General features: G+C 43.5%; 2 protein-coding genes across 4 annotated transcripts in view; both read left to right on the top strand.

Moving 5' to 3' along the window:
- The window catches only part of LOC8027989 (protein FAM3C), a 32,049-nt gene extending 19,316 nt beyond the window's left edge, over window positions 1-12,733 (top strand). For both annotated transcript variants that reach the window (XM_042291860.1, XM_042291861.1), the window contains exons 8-13: window positions 4,198-4,247; window positions 4,314-4,440; window positions 5,724-5,988; window positions 10,955-11,128; window positions 12,273-12,404; window positions 12,512-12,733. In XM_042291860.1, coding sequence (XP_042147794.1) covers window positions 4,198-4,247; window positions 4,314-4,440; window positions 5,724-5,988; window positions 10,955-11,128; window positions 12,273-12,404; window positions 12,512-12,623 — 860 coding nt within the window. In that variant the 3' untranslated portion in view covers window positions 12,624-12,733. The remainder of the gene's footprint in view (window positions 1-4,197; window positions 4,248-4,313; window positions 4,441-5,723; window positions 5,989-10,954; window positions 11,129-12,272; window positions 12,405-12,511) is intronic.
- Window positions 12,734-15,732: 2,999 nt separating this feature from the next.
- LOC115326059 (centrosomal protein of 57 kDa) lies at window positions 15,733-21,335 on the top strand. Of its 2 annotated transcripts, XM_029986786.3 has the most exons (9): window positions 15,733-15,827; window positions 16,122-16,179; window positions 16,437-16,523; window positions 16,608-16,816; window positions 16,908-16,988; window positions 17,762-17,905; window positions 18,466-18,689; window positions 20,438-20,567; window positions 21,068-21,335. In XM_029986786.3, the coding sequence occupies exons 2-9, from the start codon at window positions 16,122-16,124 to the stop codon at window positions 21,230-21,232; spliced, it is 1,098 nt and encodes a 365-aa protein (XP_029842646.2). In that variant the 5' UTR covers window positions 15,733-15,827; the 3' UTR covers window positions 21,233-21,335. The 2 variants fall into 2 exon arrangements, with proteins under 2 accessions (XP_029842646.2, XP_029842647.2); XM_029986787.4 differs by lacking the exon at window positions 16,908-16,988.
- The last annotated feature ends 1,819 nt before the right edge of the window (window positions 21,336-23,154 follow it).

Raw genomic sequence — 23,154 nt, 5'->3', positions numbered from 1 at the left:
TTTTGCATTTGTATTTAATTACAAATTGGGTAAGGTATTTGACATGTGTACTTAAATACTAAAACATGGATATTTCAAATACAATTGTAATTAAATACAATTTTGTGGGCGAAAATGCATCCCTCAAATTTATTGTCACTATCCAGAGCAGGAAGAAAACTACGTTCTGCACCGAATGCAGTGTCTCTCAATCAAGTACAAGCGTTCAGTGACTTTGTGATTACGGTGCTAGTCCAGGGGAAGAATAGTGACGAAATCGACGTTCACAGGCAGGCTGGCTAAATAAGTGCCTGTGACAACTTGTGATGCTTTCCAGCCTGATTTCCCTCCATATTTTTGCCATGAACATTCTAAATGCGCGGGTCGTCCAAATTTTTGTAACTGGTGCGAGTTGCAACAATAAAAAATTCTCTAGCTAGTGCTGCGCGTCTTTGTCATCTCGGTTCTTTGTTGGTCTATACCAAAATGTAATCGACAAAAAAAGCTGCTTGAAGCTCTGTACTTTTTTCACCTATTACGTCCAAGCTGGTTACATTTTTTGTGATTATATTTCTATTACGTTGCTAGAGCCTCGCACACTAACTCCCGAGTGTGCAATGCAAAATTAAAATGAGATACCCCGAAACCCGTTGCAGGTGCCCTGAAGCGGCTGACGCAAATTTTGAGGAATGTATTTGGAAAAGTATTTGGAGGAGACCAAATACATTTGGTTGTATTTGTATCTTGTATTTAAATACTTTTTGGAAATGTAATTAGATTTGTAATTAAATACATTTTGACGAAGTATTTTGTGTTTGTATTTCGATACATATTTGCATGTATTTTGCCCATCCGTGGTAGTACTTCACAGTGTGCAAACTTAAGCTGGCTACTGCTGATTCCCTTTTGCATATGTTCAAACTAGCGTAAAATGTAATCATTCCTAATCATTTTATTGTGGAAACATATCTATTTTTTGTTAGAAAATGTGATAATTTGAACAATCCTGTTTGGATGCATAGGCCTTTTCACCCTCCGTCACATGGGCACCGCCATCTCGGAATCACATGACGCGGCCACCATTAGCTTGCCTCAACTCGTCGCTCCGCTCTCCCTTCCATGGCTTGGCGAGTGCGATTCGTAATTTTCGGCCCGTTTCACCGCGTTTTCTTACCTTACTCTGTAAAGTGTAATCAGATACTTATATTTACTACCTAAATGCATTACATCATTTTGTGCTCAACTTATACAGGTATTTTGTAGTGCATATCGACTATTTTCGCTGCCAGCATACCGAATATGCGTGAGGATGAAGCACAGGAATCATTGTTAGTTTTGAGGCACACTGAGCATGTACTCTAGGACAGCCCGAGGGTTCAAAGTCCTATCACTTGTGAAAACTCAGTCTTGCCTAGTAATAGCGGCAGAACATCCACAATAAAAGCCGTGCATATTAGTGATGGGGCATTAATGATCCTGGGAAACGTGACAAAAATAGTCAGCATAGAGAGAGTGTATGTGTTTCCTGATGGCATAGTCTTTTCTGTTCATAATAAATTGAAAACAATTGCTTTTGATTATATGGGAGAACTTGTGGAGAAGATAGGTAACGAATGTTTGACTGATGCTAAGAGTAACGGTATGTCAACATCAGGTGATTCATTTGTTTATATCACACCTACATGTGTTTGATGTTCTCAGTCATCATTGCGGTGTAAATATTCACTTAATTGGTTTATTTATGAATTTCAAGAAACTGTATGTACCATGTTAGGTGCCAATATCTGCCGTTTTTAAAGTGATTTAATTATTTTTTTTTATAAGGTGACCAGTTCAGTTTAAGTAATTTATTTTAACACAAAAGTTGGAACTTTTCACATAAGAAACTGTCACAGAGAGCTTGAGATTGTAAAATCAACTAGTGTGACGCAAAAAAAAAAAAAAGAAAACCCATCTAACATGAATATTACTTGAGTGCAGCGTTGTCAAGGGCAAATACAGGTCTCCTTTCAGTATCTGGTGACGCCAAAGTCTGCAAAACTTGCCTATTAAAAAAAAAAAAATTCCACATTTTTGTGAAGTGGCATTTGGGGCATTAGACATCAGCCAAACTTACCGATGTGACTTTTTTTACGACCTTTATTTATTTGGCAAAACGGAATAATTAATTTCGTGGACCTGGCACTTACGTCATATCTTGAATATGCAGTAAGCAAATGTCCATATAACAAATAGTTTATTCCCTAAGACCAGTATTGTGAAATGTTCAGAGCCCTTTAAAAGTGCTGATAATTCAAGAAATTTCATCTCGGCCTAGGTCGGACTGTTGATACATTTCTCGAGTACTTAGTTTCTTTAAAGAAAACAGGCCGAGACAATATCATCTCTTTTTATTGGTTATCTGCAAGATTTCTTTTTGTAAAGTTCACAAAACTTTCTGTCCACAAAAACCACACAATGAGTAGTAGACTTGCCGAGTTCATTCGTTCTCCACAATTCAGCACATTGTTAATCAGGATGTCGATCTGCTTCTTCACTAAGCATTCATGTATTAGACTCTTCATTAGTTCATTTTTCTGAAAACTAATGTCCTCGGATAGATGATAATCCTCCCCATGCACACTTTAGTTGTTTTACTGTTACAGGCGGCCTGAATTAACGATGAACGTAATCAGACGGCTCAAAAGTGTTCGCAAAAAATCCGCAATTTAGGCTTGAAATTACTTCGTGGTTCTCCAACTGACTCATTGCCATTGTTTCATTGCTTCTGTGCTACAAGGGTCACATTTGTATCGCCAAGTAAAGCAAAAACAAAAAAAAGCAGCAACGCAGTCACATGCTCGTGGAAACCGAAACAAACCTAACTGAAGCAACTTAATGGTGGCGAGTGTGTCAGTGCCCTCTCTCCGCCGGCCAGGAAACTACTGAGATGAAAGGGTCTATATTTTATTTTGTTACTACTTCATTCAATAGCACAAGTTCCAAATCCTTTTCAACAATCAAGCTGTTTTATTTACAAAAGAATTTACAAAAGAATGATATCTCTAGTACAATCAGTATCTTTATTATATCAGTTATTCTAATGCTTAAATGCTTGCACTACATGCTACGAGGGTCGTTTTACTAGTATATGTTCAAATATTTACTTAGAACAAAGTTTCTTTTCAGCCAAATTGCAGTAAGGTTACATTGCTGGTAGAGGAATTTGAAACACTTCTATAATTAAAATAAATCATATAAAGTTCATTTGTTTTTGTTATTTGACTTTCTATGAGTATACCAGTAAGTGAAATTAAAGTTTGTTTTATTATGTGTACTTTTGATTAGAGACCTTGTGTTGGAAAGGGTGGGTTCTTCTGCCTCTTGGTATTAACTTGTTTGTTATCAATATAGTGCTTGACCTCTTGTTTAAGGGGGACCTTTTACAGCGGAGCTGTTAAGGCCTAGTTTCCCCAGTTTCACGTCCGGGGACAAACAAATCTCGACACAAAACTCTGGACAGCTACTGCCATCTGTGAGGGATGACGGCAACTTTTCCTGTTTTCCACTCTGGTTTTCACCAGTGTGGAAAGGCTGAATTTCTCTAGGCAGCGTCCCAGAAGTCGTCCTTGAGGTCCTCCTAGACGTTGTCCTTGAGGTCGTCCTTGAGGTTGTCCTAGAAGTCATCCTTGAGGTCGCCCTAGACGTCATCCTCGAGGTCGTCCTAGAAGTCGTCTTTGAGGTCGTCCTCAAAGTCGTCCCTCAGGTCGTCCCAGACATCGTCCCTGAAGTCGTCCTGGACGCTGTCCCTGAGCGTCTTAGGCGTCGTCCTCTAGGTGTTGTCCTCTAGGTGTCGTCCTTTAGGCATCGTCCTCGAGGTCATCCTAGAAGTTGTCCTGGAGGTCGTCCTAGAAGTTGTCCTGGAGGTCGTCCTAGATGTCGTACTTGAGGTCGTCCTAGGTGTCGTCCTTGAGGTCATTCCACCAGTACAGCTTAGTACAGCTCCGCTGGTCTTCCTTCTTCACCAAAGTGGAAAGGCTGAAAGTTTTATTGCATAGAATGCATGCCTCTATAGAGATAGTATAGTAAAAATGAAATGTGATTCAGTCATCCTTGACGTAGTTAGTATTTTATTCTTATTACTAGTGTAGTTCCACCCAACCAGACAAATTTTTGTCTAAGATGTTTATATTCCAGCCTTTATAAAGATGCCTTTCTCTGCCTCCCCCATGTCCACAGACCAGTTCACTGAAGCATTTGACACCGCGGAGCGGCAGTTCCCGGATGCCGTAAGTAGAGCTCTCTGTACCACCGAAGGTGCTTCCTCTGATGCATCTTCTCGTCGGTTCTCCAAGGTCCACTTTGTGGTCATCGAAGAGGGCGTGATTCTGGCCCCCGACTTCCTGGCCTACCTTGCTCAGCTCCTTCCACTCCTTGACTTGGACTCGACCATCAGTAGCATCTCTGCCTGGAATGACAATGGTAGGATTGGGCAGAGGACATTGCACCTTATACTCTATGCTGCGGAGGAAATTTGAGCTGAATAAAGACTGACTGAACTGAAATACAGAGTTTGATTAACACTAGGGGTGGGTAAATATTTGAAATTGTGCATATGAATCGAATATTATAAATTTATGAACCATATTCTACCATATTTGAAAAATTTGATATTCACATATGCAAATGTGAAATAGTTGAAAGCATTAAGTCTGGCATATTTTTCTTGAGTGAAAGGCTTCAATTTATAGGTGACAAGTTAAGGAGCGGTCCTTAAAACCTGACGTGCGAACTCGTTTTTCCACTTGGCTAAATGTTTATCCTTGGTTTTCTTCTCTCTGTTTCTTCTTACACTTTCCTTTCCTCATCCTCCTCCTCACCCAAATAGAGTGGGTTTGTGTGGTTCAGAAGCTAATCCCCATCGAAAGGAAGATGGTTTTTCTTTTCTAGAGCAGGTAGTGAAATCAAAGAGATCTTATTCTTTTCTGGTCATACTTCATGCAGAAAGCCCCCCCCCCTCCCCCCCTCCCCCTTCTCCCAACTCTCCTCCCAATGCACGGAAGCATTGCAAGGAAGTAGCAAACCAGTAAACCCCACAAGGCTCATAGATGATTAGCCATCGTCACCAACAAGGTGAGAACGACAGGGCGTCTCTTTTGGACACCTGGCCTCCAGCACACGTTTGTCGCCTTTCGCCGTGCTTTGGCTGCACATGCTCATTGGAGGCTCACAAGATGCTGAAGCATCATCAAAGGTACCTAGCTCGTGCTGTAGGTGGAACAACCTAAACTCCTTCCATCTATTCTTACCCTATCAGTGACTACTTATGTCATTTTCTTCACTCTAATTATTATGGAGACCGTACAACGTACCGGGCCAGGCGTCGGTGGTTGAGCATGTCGGCGCACTGCGGCTCGGAGCACGTGAAGCCAAAGCTCGCACCACAGAATCCAGGGTCCAACCTCCATCCCCCCCATTTCGATCTGGACGTGCGTCATACCGGCATGCGGCCACGTATCACTACTGCGCGATGGGCATTAAAGGCCCCAGGCTAGCGGAGGTACTACAATTTCTCATCTGCAGCAGAGACACCAGATGCCCACTTTGGCCGACTATCTCCCCGCCGTCTGAGCAAACACCGCTTTTATTTTCATGTATTCAACCCTCATAGTCCGTGGTTCGGGTCTCCGTTCCATCCCAGTCTTTTTGCGGCTCCCGGGAACGGGCCGCCGCTCCGTCACCGATGTGCGTCCATCTCTGTGCAGGCTTCGAGGGCATCTCGGGAAAGAGCCGCCGGGTATACCGTGTGGAGAGCCTGACGGGGCTTGCATTCCTCGTGAGAAGGGGCTTTCCTGCACAGGGCTGGTGCGAGCGGCGCTTTGAGCAGCGCCCCGAGGGGTCCCCCAGCGGCGGCGACAGCCTCTCTCCAGACGCCTCACGCGTCGTGCGCCTTTCCGACATGCCGCTGGAGGTGGAGGCGTCTTTGGAGGTCTTCGAATCGCTCGTGGCCCGGGGCAGAGTTACTGACATGCAAGTCCCCCGATACGGATGCTCGCATTTTCGGCGCATTTTCTGTCATTTTTCCGACTTTTTACACTAGCATCGAGCATGCTGACAAAGACAAGGGGACATGGAATGCTGTTCAGCCACCAAATGCAGGAAGTGTGTGGATTCTATGTGCTGTCTGTTTGTGATGGGGGAGGGTGCCCGACGTGTCCGGGGCTAGCGCGATTGCGCGCTTCGTGTGCGTGGTAGTTCGACACATTCGTGTCCCCCAGTCTTTGTCAGCATGATTGAGCTGTTTAGTTCAGTCGTTATAGTGTCTGTCTGGGAATCACTTGGTCCCTAGTGTAATCCATGTAATAGTATTCTCGCATTCATGTTTTAATAATGGCCCCATGGGCAAACACGCATTTCCGTATTTTCCAGTGTATAAGACTTTTTTTCCAAACTTTTTGGTGGTGCCTCTTGTATGGCGGTGCATCCTATATGTATATTTCTTTTCTTTTTGGCAAACTCTGAAGGAACTCCTGCTAATGCTGATTAGTCTTTTTTTTTAAACTATTATGACAGCTCAATGCAAATGATGCGACATAAATGCAAGTCAGCCTCCCAAAATTAGTGTTCCATAACAAAAAAACAAAAAAGAAAGTCAGGAAATTGAGAAGAAAAAATACTTCGAGACGTTACTTGGTAAGTACAGCATTTCACAATATTTGCACAACCACATGTTATGAAGTTTCTTCGCGACAAGTGCATGAATATAGGTGCGCCTTATACACGGGTGCTTCTTATATACTATTTTTTACCTAGAAACTTGCGAAAAGTGGGGGGGTGCGTCTTATACAACAATGCATCCTATACACTGGAAAATACGGTACATATTACTTTAATCTGTGTAACGGGTAACTTTAACCTATGTGTAACATGTAACTTTAATCTGACGCATAGCAATCGGGCATGATGGTCGAGTGTTGCACTTTTTCGTGCAAATAACCGTATAAACACATTTTGTGTTCAAATTTTTCAGATTACCAGATCGAAGATAGAGAGCTATCGAAAAGTGGTGAGGTTAGCTCGTGCACAAAGTTGGCTGCTACGACCATGGGGAGTATGTAAATGGGCTGCACTGACCAGGACTCGTTCCATCTAGCGATATATGCGACAGCTTTACACTGCAGGGGCTCTCAAGCTTTTCAGTGTCGAGGGGCACCTGTAGCTTTTGATTGACAGCAAACAAACAACCTCTGGTCTGGGCAGTGTTGCAATATATCGGTACAGAAGCCTACAGAACACTGACGGACAAAGTACTGGTGAGTGTATGACACACAATAGTTATGTGTCACTGGATGGCACAGACCCGCTAAAATAGTTCTTAGACTGAAAATACACTTTACTTCGGTTACGGTGCCTGGAACGAATGTCCGATTGGCGTGTTTACCGCGTCCCAAAAAGTGGTCCCTCGATTTTCTCCCGATGACGTCGTAGAAGTGTCATGTGCTGTCACCGGCGGCTTCGCGACAGCGGTGGTGGATGTGGCAGACACGTATTCGCTGCAGGACACTTTTTAGTTTGACAGTCCACAAAAGATTCGGTGGCCAGGAGTTAGGACGCTGCGACAATAGCAGCACTCGCACCAGTCAGAGATGCGTCCCAGGCACCACAGTTTGGTTAGGGGTGGTCGAGGAAATTTCGGAAGCTGGGAGAGCCCCTGGGGCAGTTTGCTCACCTCGCGGCCGCGGTGGCGGCCAAGAGGAATTTTTATGTCGCTTGATGGGCTCTATGGGGACATGGAAGTACCTACCGTCCCTGCTCAATTGCAGAAAAATCCGTGTCGCTTAGAGTACAAAAGTTTAACTTCGCTCGCAGAAACTGACCGCAAAGGCTTTCGGCTGGAGTCCATTCAGCCGCCCCTTTATACTGTCGAAGTGGCAGGTAAATTTGCAGCAAGGGGAGGTAAATATGAGCTGAAATAATAGAGAAATTTTGCGATAAAAGCGGTGGCAGTATATTTATATATCTGTGCCAGCAGCCCAACTTGAGCCATCTGCTGTAGTCGAGAGGTAAGAGACGCGGGACTTGTCATTGTGGCGCGAAAGTTCCAGGTTTAAATTGCGTCGCCATTTTCTTTTGTTTATAAGTTTATATTTTGTGCATGTGTCTTTTTCACTGTGTTCCTTTTTACAAATCGTCCCCATGCACGACTGCACCTTACAGGGTTTTTATTGTTCGTCCCACTTTTCCAATCATCACACCGGAAGAAAAAAAAAAAAATCTACCCAAGTTAATGCGCTAGTACAATCGTTTCAAAATGTTCATTAAAAGGAAACCAAGATGGCAGCATTGCTATGACTTCCATACAAACAGGGCCAAAACAAGCATCCTTTCCCTAGCAACTCCAATTTTACGTGTTTTTAAATGGTATACAACGTGCTTGCTATGACTCTTCTCAATAACGGGAAGTGCCTATTTAGTACTAATACACACTATACATCAACTAATGTTCACAAACAATCCGGAGCGCCCCTAGCGAATGCCACCGGCACCGAGCATGTGCGATGGGGTGTGGGCAAGAAGCTTGCGGTCACCCATAAACAAACCATTAAAATGCAATGTTTTGCGTTTGTGTAAGTCTCCATGCTCTTTTTCGCGTTGGAATTGTTGATTCTACCTCTTCCTGGCAATGTCTGACTACTTGAGCGGCCTCAGTGAAATTACCGAGGCTCGTTTCTTTGCAAAACGTTTCGTGAATAATGTGACCTGCAGCGATTCATTCCGCGTGGACGCCGCAGAATGGACACTGAAGCCTGATTCGCACGCTGAGATTCTGCTCGCAATTTTCAGTCATGACGTCGTTCGGGCTGCAAAAGTGTGAACTGTAGCTGAAAATCGCAAGCAGAATCAGACCAAGTGAATCTGGCATAACTAGTCGATGATGGCCACTGGTAACAATTATCAACATATGTTTCTATCTACTGTTTACACTGCGATTATTTATTCCAAACAGCCTTCAAACTTAAAAGTCTTTTGAGGCCTGCACTTACTTCTTATCGCAATGACCGGACGTTTGGTCTACGGGCCGGTGTCGTCTGACAGAGCAGAGGACAAGCAGAAATGTTTGAAAGAGCAGACAACAGTTGGAACAATCAGGCGGCCGTTTGAATCTGAAGACGCACTGAACGTAGTCTGCAGGTGTTCCGCACAACTTGACAGTTTTTCGGCGCTCATGTTGGAACAGAACAAATAATTCTGATGACCACTAGTATCCGTGAATTGAACCCAAAGTGCTTCCCGCCCAAGCAATCGTGGTCCGACAGCGTCTGTTTTCCCTTTTCACGGCAGATACAGTATCCACATTCTCAGACGAACCAAGCACATGAAAACTGGCTTTCAGACCTTTCTCGACTCTTTTGGTATATGTAGCCCGAGTCATGGCGTTTTGACGAGAAGGCAGGTTTTTGTCTGGTTTCTTTGGAAACAACGCAGGAATGCACGTCTCTTATGGGGACTTCCGCCCACCGCTTTAGAGCGTAAGTGCGCTCGACGCGCCACCACCGCGCCGTGGCGTAACAGAGTTGAATTCACGTACAAATGTGCCACTTAAAAAAAAAAGAAAAGAAAAAGAGCTTCTACAAAATAAACACACAAGAAAAATATAAATTTATAAAGAAAAAATATTGTGACGCGATTTGAACTTGGAATTTTCGCGCCGCAACAACAAGTCCCGGCAGGCACGTAGCCAGGGGAGGTGTTCAGGTGTTAGAACACCCCCCGAAATTGTACTTTATTATATATATCTATATGTTTTTTTTTATTGTGCGTGTCATTGCACCAGCACCTTGAAACACCCCCCGAAAATATTTTCTGGCTACGCCACTGAGTCCCGGCTCTCTTACCTCTCGACTGCGGCAGATGGCTTGAGTCGGGATGCTGGTGCAGATATATAAATGTACTGCCACCGCTTTTATCTCGTGTGATTTCTCTTTTATTTTGGCTCATATTTACCTTCCCTGGCCGTAACGTTCCCTGCTGCTTCTAAATTATAAAGGGGCGGTTATTTGGACTCCGTTTGAAAGCCTCTGCGGTCAGTTTCTGCGAGCAAAATTAAACTTTTGTACTAGAAGCAACACGGATTTCTTTGCCATTAGGCAGGAGTGCAAGGTACTTCCATGTCCCCATGGAGCTCGTCACGTGACATAAAAATCCCTCTTGACCGCAACTGCGACCACGGCCGCGAGATGAGCAAACCGTCCCCGAAGGTACTTTGGAGAAACCTCGTGTTTCTAGGGACGTGGTTCGAGAACCCACGCTTTACATGTTTGCTCGTCATCCAACTTGCAAGAGTGCATGGCTTATCGTATTGTGCCGGAGCTTATTCATTTTGAACCTGCAGTACCCTCAAACATTAAAAAAAAATGCAAAAAAAATATTTTTACATTTGTTGTGCAAACAATCTCACGTGGCAATTTCATCCTTGTGCGGAGCTCACATATTTTGTGGATATGATCTTTACATTGTGAAATTTAAGTAGGAAATAAAAGGTACTATAAGCTATTGATGGCAGTGAATTTTGTGATAGATACTTTATAAAGACTTGGACAAATTTTTCCATCGGAGTACCAATAAATTTTATCCTAGCTTTTTGATCACATTAGTGACACTTGAGTAACGTTTGTGCCATCCAAGGACAAAGAGAGCAGCTCAATTTTTGTATTCTTTCTAGTTTTTCAATCTAATTTTCGTTAGAAGGGTCCCGGACAGTGCAGTGTAAGCAACACTGGGCGTCTATAGGTAATGTAGGCAAGCTTTTTTATAGATTGAGTTGATTTTTTTTTAAGTTTTGGTGCAGAATATTAGGTGCTCACCTAGTTCTCAACTACAAAATATTATTAGAGTATGTTATTTAGATCCTTGACTTTGTTTCTGAAAGTTTTGCCACCAACAAGACCCAGTTTTACATACTACAGCAGTTGAGGCAGTCTCTCACTTTGTGCAGGGAGCTGGGTGTGACATTGGAAGACATTGACAAGCTGGAACGCTCCCGCTATGAAAGACTTTTACATGACCTCCTGAGCACCAGCTTGACATGGGCATTGAATCGGGAGTTCCTTGCAACCTGCAATATGCGCACCCGCTTGCCACGCCCTCCTGCATCAGCCACTACAGAAAGGTGCTCTTCTTAAGTTTAGTAGGACTAAACACAAATTTATGTCTGTGCTTTGGCCAGGCAGAGGTCAGGCTAATGCGGTACAATATGTTAGAGAGGGGGCCCTAAACTCGTAAAACACAAAGTTGGAACCAAAAGTTTGCGGAGCGCGCCGATTGGACGTCGGTGAAAAAAGCGTAAAGTCGTCGTAGTGATAGGCCAATCGGTGCACTCCGTCCCCAACTTTAGGTTTGACGAGTTTAGTGGCTCAGGGGTTTTCAAACTTTTTGGTCCCACGGAATCCTAGGAAGCCTAAAAAATTGCCGCAGAACCCCCCCCTCCTCACTCCATATTTGATGACCAAGAAGCAACACTAGCACAATCATAGGCAATTTTGCTTGTGTTGCTTCTCATATATCCCCACCATTTCAATCGTGATATCAGTACATAGTGAGATGAAGGCGCTTTGCCCGGCCCCGCCGTGCAGCCTGCGGTGTGGGTGTGAGGGAGGAGGGGGGGTGCAATTTGGGTGTTCGCGGAGCCCATGAGACCAGTTCGTGGAGCCCAGTTTGAGAACCCGTGTTAGAGATACTTACATTGTGGAATGCTTGATTGGATGCAGTCTAGTACCAATGTTATTAGATATATACTCAGTTGTGGGATTGCTCATTGGTGCTCTACAAAGAAAGGCATCTGAAACTGTACCCAATTTTTACAGAAGATGACCTGGGATATAAGTAATACAATAAAACCTCGTTATAACAAAGTTGAAGGAGCGGTTGTAATTATTTCGTTATAACCATTAGTTTGTTATAGCCAATGTCCATTTCTTCCCCCTATTAGCAAGCAAGGGGAATTATGATTCCTTTGTTATATCCATTAGTTCGTTATATCCCATTTGATTATAACATAGATTTTCTAGACAAATATTAAGATTTAAAATAGTTTAAAAGAGGGCTCTTTGCTGCTAAGAATAAACATTCTAGACCTAAAAAGAAAAAAACAAATGGCACTCCAATAAAGAAATAATTCTGTATAATGTTATCAACTGCAGAGGGCTTTAGTGTATGAATGTAAAGTGATAATTAACAAACTAATTACCTATGTTTAACTTATTAGGCATGATGCAAGTTGTAATTAAGTGAATTATTTTTGTTTTGTTTTGCAGGCATGCTGTGAGCCTTTACTTTGATCAAAATTCTCCAGATGACATAGAGTCATTGCGGTCACTGTGCTCTTGCTTCGGCCTTTTTCATCATCCCAAATTTTATCCGAGAGGCTTGTATCGTGGAATGTTAAGGTAAGTACATTCAACAATATAAAAAGTAAACTTTCCTCAGAGGTTCATCTATAGATTTCAAGTACTTTGTATAAATAAGGAAATACTTCTGACTTTTATCTTTCCAGGTTTACATGGGAAGACTATGATGTATTCCTCATTGGAAGATACTCTCCCTACTACAAATTCAAGCCGAAAAATATAAGCCCCCTCTCATTGGAACGAGCTGTTTCTGGTTGATGGTTTGTGTGCTTTTGCCTGTAATGATTGTGTTACCAATAAAAATTTCAGATTAAAATACCTAGGTAATTATTGCAAGAGCACAATAAAGATAATCCTCCTAGATGAAATGAGGACCCCTATCTCCTTTTCTTATCAGTGTTCCTCTTGCAACAAGAAACCGCCCCTCGTTTTATCATGTAAAGTGTTGTTGCTTAGCATTTGTTCTCAAAGGACAAAGGAAGGCTGAAAGGCAAAAAAAGGAAATTTCTGCCTTGCACTGAATGAATAAATGAATGAACGGACTTTATTTGCAGCAGCTCGTAGTCCGAGACGTTTTGTGACTGATTTTGCCACTATGCGAAGCACAAGTTCATCTGCTTCTCATGGAGGGGTTGCAGGGACGTCAGAACGCCGAGCTCTTATTGGTTCCGATTAGAAGGATAGTGGGTAGACCTCAATTCTGGCTGCCTTGGGGCCTACCCACTATCCTTCCAAGAGGAGCTAATCGGGGCGCCCCTCTACAACCCCTGTGCAAGAAGCGGACAAACTTGTGCTCTTTGCATTAAATACCAGTCGTCGCTCGAGTGGGACGAGTGTCCATTTTGCTTTGTGTCATTTGCCAAAAATCTATTCTGTAGGAGGCCCTTTTTTGTCCTCGGACTGTTTATGTTAACTTTAAAACAAGTTGATACAAAGATTAAGTTTGCTTACAGTATGAATAAAAAAGATGGAGGGAAAAGTGGGGGGGGGGGGGGGGGGGGGGGAGGGAGGAGGAGGAGGAGGAGGGGGGGTTGAGAAGACCAATTTTCTCATTTGGTTAGATTTAACTTGCACAACAAGTAATTTCTAGCCAAAGTAAGTTTCAATCATGTACATTATTCCCAACAAGGTAGAGGGGTTCAGAGCGATAAACTGGTATCTCGTTCACGAGGCAAAAGTGATTCCCTCTGCCACCTATAAAATTTTTACCCACTAGAGACATACCGTACCAAATCCTGAGGATTTTACGCAAAACTGAGCCGAGATTTGTATTATGATTGCTGTAAAAAAATGTGATAAACTATTTTTCAATACTGTTAAGTACTGTTAGCCCCCAGAGATCAGTGTCTAGTTCTGATAAAACCCCAAAATACAGTGCCGCAGCTGACAGCATCTAGCGGAGTCATTGCGAAGCTGCCCGAGTTTTAATCCGAAAGCATTAACCCATTCGCTACCGTACGCGTCGTACTACTAGGCCGTCCGTACCGCACATTTTTCCTCTAAAAGCCTTAATATATTAATAATAAGTACTGAGGCGTGACTGTTTTGCTTGTATAATAAGCTTTTACAGTGCAGAAAACAAGAAAACATGTTTATTTAGATGCTTAAATGATTTGTTTAAGTTTTTAAATCAATAAGCCCTCACAGATTCTTCCTCGTATGAAAGATCTCGAAGCGCTTCATTCTCGGTCGCACAACGAGTGCGCTCTTGTTGTGATTCGGACTCCGAAATGCTGTTGGAATCGCTCCCGTCGTCGACAGAAGGCTCCGAAAACTCACTATCCTCACCAGACGTCCCGTTATCGCTGTCGAAGAGGATATATATGATTTCATCGTCAAAAAGGCCACACCGCACACTGGACACTGCCATCTTCTCCAAGCAGGCAGCGATTGAGATGGAAAGATGACACACAAAAGAACAAGCTCTAACAAGCACAGCGGACAGAACGACCCTCGCCACCTGTTGGCAATGTATCTAACTGCACTACCCCAAGTCTGTATAGCGCCATCTATGAATGGCTCTTTAAAACAAATTTATGCAGACTGGCGAATCGCCGGCTTTGGCAATATAGCCCCTGACGGCACGCCTGGCGATTCACCGGCTTTGGTAGTGAATGGGTTAACTGTCCCGTGGAGCGAGCCGATGTCATCACTTTTGGAGCCGCGCCAAACGGAACCCGAAAATCGAATTTCAGAGAACAACACAGAATTGATAGGCGGGACGCTACAAATCCCAAAACGTTGCTCATAAAGCGGTATCTCCAACGGATCTTCGTATTTTTTGTAAAAGAAGAGTGCGCTCGCACAAAGCCGAAAAATCATGTGACCTTGCAATTTTATTTCCTCCTCTTTTCGCTTTGACTCCGAGAGGGCGCGGGGAGGAAAGGGAGCGAGGCCATTTCTCCTCCTCCTCAATTCTCTTCTGCGATAAGATGACGTCAACATTCTCCCTCATTCGCTCCTTTCTTTTCTAGAAATATGGCCATCCGCTCGAGATATGGCTATATGGGTGATGTTTCGTGGTTGATGGTGCCCTGTTGAACACTTCTGCAAGCTTATTTTGTGAAGTCCGAATTTCGGTTCATTATCCCTTTAACTCCTTCCGCAAAGTGAAGCCGGCTCCCAGCTTTGAAACCACATGGAAAGCCTAGCCAAACGGCACCTAGTTTTTCCAATCCCAAAGGAGCGGAGTGAAGCTGATGGATTTCGGCTTCGGTCCCATTGGCTAGCGCGCGTCATAGTTTCAAGGATTGAGGCTCCCATTGGCTGCAGCGCATCAATTTCAATGACCGCCACACCATGGTGCTGTGTGTCCGCACCGTCAGTATGCGGTAACATGAAGCGTCCAAGGTCAGAGTGGCAGAAGAGAGCGCGCAATCTGCCGTCAACGTAAATACGTCGCAGACGAAATAAGGGAGCATGCATGCTTTCGCATTCACAACTCGTTAAGAAGTGCTTAGGTTTTTGAGCCTTTTTGTCGTAAAAGCACATTTTGGACTTAAAACAAACGAAACATAAGTTGTCGGTACTGTTATTAAAGATCAATAATAATAATAATCTAGACGTGAAACTATAATGTCACGTGCCTAGCGGTCAAAAATCTGCAACATTGCGGCTGCTGGGTGGGGGCAACGTTCACTTTCAGCTGCCAGTCTATCGCTCCAGAGTTCAGAGCCGCTCGTTGACGTTTCCTGCCGAGTGCATTTACGTGAAGTTTAGGAGCATTATTTCTTAGCAACAACCGATAGCCTAAGAAAGAAATGTACGACAAATAAAAGTTTATCCTTTCGGTAGTTAGATGTAAAGTTTTCGTCTTGTGTGATTTCGAAAGCGAAACAAAAGAATCCGTTAAGCAGCCAGGCCGGCCAAGCCTATCCAAGTCCATGCTTGGCTCTTGGCTCGCTTGGGCTTATGTGCTTGTGTTTTGATTGTTCGCCGCTACAATTTTGAACATCAAATCAAGTAGGTCTTCTTCTATTACGTATTAACGATGCGTGCATCTGATCAGCTGTTAAATGCTTGTAATACGTACCTTGCTAGCAATTTGATTATAAAGATGCTCAAAGGAGCTTGGAGTTTACCGGCTACTCGGCTGCACCTCTGCTGCACTCTTGCCGGAGCTGGTAGATCTACCTGTCAGTCCTGTCTTCCTCGCCTTTGTGTAGCATCCCCACCGTCTCTAAAGACGCGCGTTGTTCGGTAGCGTTTTAGGGAGTTGCAGGGTGTTTATCTGTAACTGCTCGTTTGTAATTTCAGATGTCACTGGAAGTTCATGTCCCGAACGGGGTCGGACTCCACAGCACCAAAGGCGATGGTATTACACAGCGCGCTCATGTTTTACCTATTTACTCGTTCGAAAAAAAAAAAAAAAAATTAAAACTTTAGCACAAATAACGTGACATTGACTATTTAAAACAATAATCGAAGAAACAAGACATTTGAAGCACCGCCAAATGCAGCATTTAAGCAATATCTAATAAATTTTGCAACAGTGTAGTCGCACATCTGTCAAGTATTCCGAAATCTCGCTTATTTCAAGCATACTCACTACAAAGATTGGTTCTATTATAGAAGTCATTCGATCGTTGGCCAGACTGCTTGACAAGATACATATGCTGGAGACAAGGAAACATGCAGTTCAAGAATACAGAGACTCTGGTAGTATGAATCACCATATGCTTGTTGTTGTGTTCCATCTCTAGTATATGGTATGGGATCTCATTTTTCTTTTTATCACAATAGATCTCAATGAGCACATTGCCCTGGTGGAGGCACAGTGTTCGCTCCTTGAAGAACAGCTAAGGTGTGCGAGGCGAATGCTTACTTTCTCGAGCAGCCTAAGAGCATCCCCGGACCCATACTACGATGGCAATTTTAAAGAGCCATACAGAGTGGACGACGTTGACAGTCACTTCCCGACAATGAAACCGCAGGACAACTTTGCCTCCCAGGTCTGTACACATGTTTTGTTTGCTGGCAAATCGGGGATTGTAGTCAGTTCTCACAAGACACCTCTCCCCTATAACTTTTGTTTTTTGTCAGTTGGTCTTTGCTGCGAGAAACATGAGGGGAAAAGAACATGACTCGGACATTGGCACGAGTTTAGCAGCAAACACAACAATGGTGATTTCAAACTATTTCCTGCCTTTTATGCTCCAAAAGCCCTTCATCTAAGAAACTAACCAACTCTAATAATATCTAATAATATGGAGCTCCGGACTTGGAGCGAAAATAAAGGTTTTCTCTCTCTCTCTCTCTAATAATATTTTGGCACTCTTCAGTCTCTCTAATTGGTCATAGCTGGCCTGCCCCATTTCATATTGTCCATGACAATGTTATGAAAATAAATGTTAATTGCATGGGCTGCTGACAGGCAGTGCTGGTGGCACACAAGGTGTAGTTGAGATAATAATTACTAGATGGTGAAAGAGGTGACTCCTGTCTTGGCTACCTTTTATTCCCAAGGTGTGGCTCACAGGGAAGACCTACTTTTGGGTTGGGAGAGCCCTTATAATTAGATGCTTGTTACTGAGAGCAAGCGTACCTATGCGATTCCTCCATAGGGGGTAGACGCCGCCACCGCAACTGGTTGTCCTAGCAGTATGTTTCCACGAGCCGTTGTCGATCTTCTCCATTTTCTTTGGGTGGTTCTGATCGCAAGCAGCTTTGCCGAGGCACGACCGGCCAGGCTTGGCTCCCCAATTGGGCCACCGTCTTATGTTAGATTATGGTCGTAACCATAGCATGTCCATGTGTTGGTAATCCTTGTGGTTTCCTCCAGCTACTGATGATATTTGGTGGCTTTCTCTTGTATTGAGCTATCAAAGGCACATGTGATTCTTGAATGACACATTTGAAATCTCTGCCATATTTTCACTGCGTTAATGATGTGTTAGGTTCGTGGGAGTGCAAAACCAAGGCCGCCACCGAAAGTCCGGCGGACAAAGTCTACATCGGATGCTGCATTTACACACCGTACCAGCCAGAGGCCTGACCAGTGCAAGCTAAGCCTTGGTGACATACCGTTCATTCTTGGCAAGGCAAGCTACCCCTTTCAGACAGTTGTTTGTGTGTGTTCAAGCAATCTTTTTTTTTTTTTGGCCAAAGCTTGTGACAATATGCTTCCATAAAAGACTTATGCAAGGTTCGGGCTTGCCAAATCTCCTAGAGACAACTGGCATGTAATAAATTCTAGGGTTTGGGAAAATACAAATGCTTCTGGCATGTGTTACCAGGCATTCAAGTTGAGCAGCAATTAATATGAAATTTGTATGCATTAATAAATGCCACAAAGGTCTACACAATAATCTTGGAAGGGTTCAACTTCTCTAGTAAACTTACATATTTTTTTTGTTTCATATTTCTTTTAAGTTTATACATACCAAGATCTTTAGCAAACAGGTGTGCACCCTGTATGGTGCTCTGTTGCTGCGTTTATATCAAATTCAGCTATAGAGTTGTCGGAAAAAGTTGCATACCACTCACGAATGCCTCCTTCATATTTAAGCCTGAACAAGTGTGTTTTTCCGCCCACATATAATTCTGGAAAAATGTGTTTCGCTGCAGTCTTATTGTCCATACCACTCGTGCCTTTCCTCAGAGCACCACGGCCAGCCACTCCTTGCCAGCTAACCTTCAAAATCTGGTCTCGCTCCTCAAGAAGACTCAACCGATTTCCGACACGAGGAAAGGTGCGGCGGCCGATTGCAGGCGCCCCATGCGCTTCGCCAGCGTCGGCTGCCTGCCAAGGAGCAACAGTGACCACAACCTGCACAGGTCCTCTCAACTGGACGGTCCCAGCAAGGATTTGGTGGACCTACTCTGGTGCGTTGTGCCCACCATATTCCCCTTCAGTTTGCATGTCATAACACCTTGCCCAATTTCACTGGTCATCATGTCGATAAATTTGCGCCCCAAATCTTTTCATTTTATGCGTGGAGGCAGCGTTTCCCTGCTCACTCGAGTTATTTTCCGTAATAATCGACCACACTAGTCAGAGTAGTTGGGAAAATAAGAAACATCGGCTAGCACTTAATTTTTATGCATACCAGTCTTTATTAAGACCAACGATTGAGAAGTCACCCTGTCGGTAGGCAAAATGACCACAGTAGATGCTACTAAGGAAACCCTGAAATATAAAAAATAAAATAAAACAAACGAAGCATTGATTTATGTTGCCCTAGGGTGCCATCATGTGCGTTTTCCTTAGGGTGGAGAGATTTGGCCATTTTGTCCCACACTTTTATTTCTTGTTCAGAAGCGCGTGAAAGAGCGTGTCCCTGCACGCGTTTGTGGCGCTGACTGTGCTATGGCGACATTTTGTTTTTGTCGATTTCTTTGTATTTTACCTGTGAGCGCGTGCTGTCGGCATCGGCTACTACAAAGGGTGGCATCACCTTAAACAGAAGGAAATTGAGGCACTTTATGTTGCCCTAAACACACCCTTAGTTGTACTTGCCGAGTTGTGTCGTCAACAGAGCCATTCCCCATGCTTGTGCATTTCACTAACAACAAAGACGATGCCAGTAACTAATCGTCTGCATGCAAACTAATGGAGAGAATGGGAGACGCTGCCGATAAATTTGGCAGAATGCTGATTAGTGCAAGTTAAACATTGTTTTGTGAAACTGCCTTATGTCGATGCAACTATTTGTGGTAGAATTACGAATTTGGCTTTGTACCAGGGTTTCTTCAATTCTGCCCGACTGAGCATTCTTCTGGGTCAACTACATGCGATTTGTAGTGCAATTTGTTGCGCAATTTGTTGCAAGAAGCAAAAATCTGGGACAAAAGGACCAGTTGTCGGTGGCTTCTGTTGGGTGTTGTCATTTGTGCCGTTTCCCTACAAGTGTTCTCAGCTGCAGCAGATGCATGAGAAGCATTAACCAGGCACGACATGGCACCATTTTAATGCCAGGGAAACTCTCTTTTCCTTCCATGTGTACAAACCAGCTTTCATTTTACATTGTTTGTGTGGAAACATTGTATGAAAAATACACCAATGTAGTTCATTGACTTTGCTAAACACATTAATGGTTACTAGCAAACAGTTTGACACATCTTCCTACACATGTTAAGAATATAGACATGACACACCTTTGTGTGCTCTTCAATCTTCTGTAGTTCAAGTTCAAATGAATGTCTATTAAACAGAAATTAGCGGAGATCAGAACAGAGATGTCTTCACCCTAGCGGTGCAATGGCCACCAGACCTGGCATCTTCATTTCTGTATGACGATGAGGCGATGGTTGAAGAGGTCAGCATCCTCATATGGAGTGTTCCAGTCCACCTCTGGCAACGCAAGCCAAGAGCAACCCGAGAACGTTAGTTCTTCGTTGGGAGTTCCCAGCCGGATGTGTCCAATCCATGAGGCTTGAGGGTCTTTCATCTTTCTGTAGTTGTTGTAGCATTGGGTGAAAGGTTCAAGTGCCAAGCTTGGGAAAGTGGCTCATTTGCTGTGCTCTGCATTTTCCCAGGCTACCTGTGCCACAATTGTCAGTTTTCTGCAAGAGCAGAGTAGAGATGTGGTACTTGGTGTTAAAAACATGTGGATGGGGTATTGCGGTTACAGTCAAGGAGAGCAGCTTTTGCGGCAGCTGCAGCGTCACCAAGTCCCCGGCACCAGGCACTCCCTCAAGTGCCAGTCTCGGCGGCTGATAGTCAAAATTGAAGCCAAGCTGAATGACATAAAGAGGCAAGAGGTATTTACCAGTGTTTTCAGCCATACTGAAATAGATACAAGGATGGATGAAACGACGAGTCTATATGCCGATTCAAAGGATGTTTCGTTTGTCTATGCATATTTTTATTTTTCCATTGTTGCTCGACTGTACCAACACACTTGTTTTCAACTTCAGCGTGTTCATTTTAAGATTCAATCGCTTGAAAGTTGGCCTCAGTTTCTCCACGTGCTTCGGTTAACAAATGGCCCAGTTACAATTCGTACACGGGTCGGAATTGGTAGAGCACACTTTACTTGTTTTTTCAGCGGCTCTTATGGCAGGCCTGGACGTTCTGTTCAGCAGAAACAGTGCCACTTGTCAGTGCGGCTTCTCCTTTTCTTCGTATTTTATGAGGACAGTGAAATGCAGATTCCAGGATATTGTCAAAAGTTTGCACATCCCACCAGTGTCTTGAAGGCTGGTTACTGTATTGATACTAGGGCCATACACCTGCAGTAATTTTCTTTTATGCACTGCAGTTGCAGGGCGTTGCAGTGGAGGAAAGAACTCGCACATTACCAACAAGGAAAAACGAGGTCACAAAGCCACGAGCGTCGACATTCGCTGGCACCAGCGGCGATTTCAACCGCATCTTTCTGAGAGAGCTGAAGAAAATACAAGGACGTCTTGAAGAACAAGTATAAAAAAGAAACTGCTGCACATTCATTGCGGGAAATTGTGCTTGAACAAAGAAGTGTAACCTGAACTGTGCAGATCCAATGAAAGTGCCTGTCACATTAGCACAAAGATTTAGAGCCATTCAAATGAATGTCTGCATTGAAAAGTGGTGCTTCGAACTGCTGCCTCATACACCCACACCCCCAACAAAAAAAAAAAGCATTAGTACATTGAATTGACGAGTCTTATGATACGTGCCATGTTCTACCATACCGTCTTGATCATGATGTAGAACACCCGAGACTGTGGTAAAAGCTGGAAAACTTGGTCGAAAATAAAAGACGGGAAAAGAATGTCTCAAACTCAGCTACTGCGTTTATTTCCTCAAAGCCACAACCTAGCTAATAACCGACCTTTGACATCACAAAGTGAACCTTTGTTATAACAAAGTCAACCTTTGTTATACGTACAATCCTACCCACACTGACGTTCACTTGACCTGTAAACAGTGACCTCAATCCCAAGCTGAAACCTTGGGACCTTGAAGAAAACAATCGCACCGACCCGCTTCCTTTTGAGCCGGAGTCTGAAAGGGCTGTGCTTTATCTAAACGAGGGCTGATATGTCCTCCAACTGAACTCTTGCCCGCAAAATGACTCATTGCATGTTCACCTACAACTGTTCAAATAACATTTGATGAAACTTCTTGGAACTACTTCCAAGTTGCATCGAAGCATGGCTGATACAGTTACCGATGAATTTGATACGAATTGGCTCTCTTATGAGCCTTTTAGTGTTGTTACGCTTTATGTGCACAATGTCCGTTTGCGACTAAAGTGCCGTACAAATGTTGCGCTCACTAATGTGTTTAGCAATCTCTAAACTGGGTGCGTTTACTTTTACATTTGTTTTGTGCTCTACCAATGTACCATTTACACACCTTGCCGTTTGACCCCCATACTTGAAACCGCATTCCAATGGTATTTTATAGGCCATCCCTTCCTTGCAATCAACCGACTTACCACAATGCGCTTTCTGACATACTTTCTGACTCGTCTGAAACGTTGTCAAACGGTTCAGTTTAAAGTCGGACCTAAACGCTACATCTATTCCAAATTTCTTTGCACATGCTTTAAGGTTGTGAGAAATTGTGTGAAAATACAGAATAACTGCATAACGCTTTTTCGCTTCCTTTTCTGCTTGTTGTTTAGCCCTTTGCTGCAATTCCAATTGTCTTTTTATGAACTCACTGTCATAGCCTACATCTTCTAACCTTGACCACTGCCTCTCAACCGCACAACCCATAAAATGTGCACACGACTTGTCCAAAGCGTTGCTGATTAGAGATTTAAGTACACCTGCTTTTACTGATTTAGCATGACAACTTTTCCTGCTCAAAACAAGTTTTGCGGCCATTTTTCCATACTTCCAACATGAACCCCCTCCACGTGAATGCATAGGTCAACAAATTGAACGACGACCATAAAAGGAAGCGAAAAAGCATTATGCGGTTATTCTGTATTTTCACACAATTTCTCACAGCCTTAAAGCATGTGCAAAGAAATTTGGGACAGATGTAGCGTTTAGGTCCAACCTTAAACTGACCCGTTGGACACCGTTTCAGACGAGTCAGAAAGTATGTTAGAAAGTGCACCGTGACAAGTCGGTTGGTTGCAAGGAAAGGGGGGGGTCTATGAAATACCACTGGAATACGGTTTCAAGTTATGTGGGTCAAACAATAAGGTGTGTAAATAATAGATTCATAGAGCACAAAAGAAATGTAAAAATAAACGCACCCAATTCAGAGATTGTTAGACACATTAGTGAGTGCAAAGATTGTAAGGTACTTTGGTCGCAAACTGACTTGTGCACAGAGAGAGTAACAACACTAAGAGGCTTATAAGAGAGACAATTCATATCCAATCCATCGGCAACTGTATCAGCCATG

The sequence above is a fragment of the Ixodes scapularis genome, unplaced genomic scaffold (genome assembly GCF_016920785.2).
Source record: "Ixodes scapularis isolate PalLabHiFi unplaced genomic scaffold, ASM1692078v2 PGA_scaffold2__306_contigs__length_199485367, whole genome shotgun sequence".
Taxonomy (NCBI): Eukaryota; Metazoa; Arthropoda; class Arachnida; order Ixodida; family Ixodidae; genus Ixodes; species Ixodes scapularis.
The sequence above is the reverse complement of the archived record's forward strand: the minus strand, read 5'-3'. Positions and strand labels throughout refer to the sequence as shown.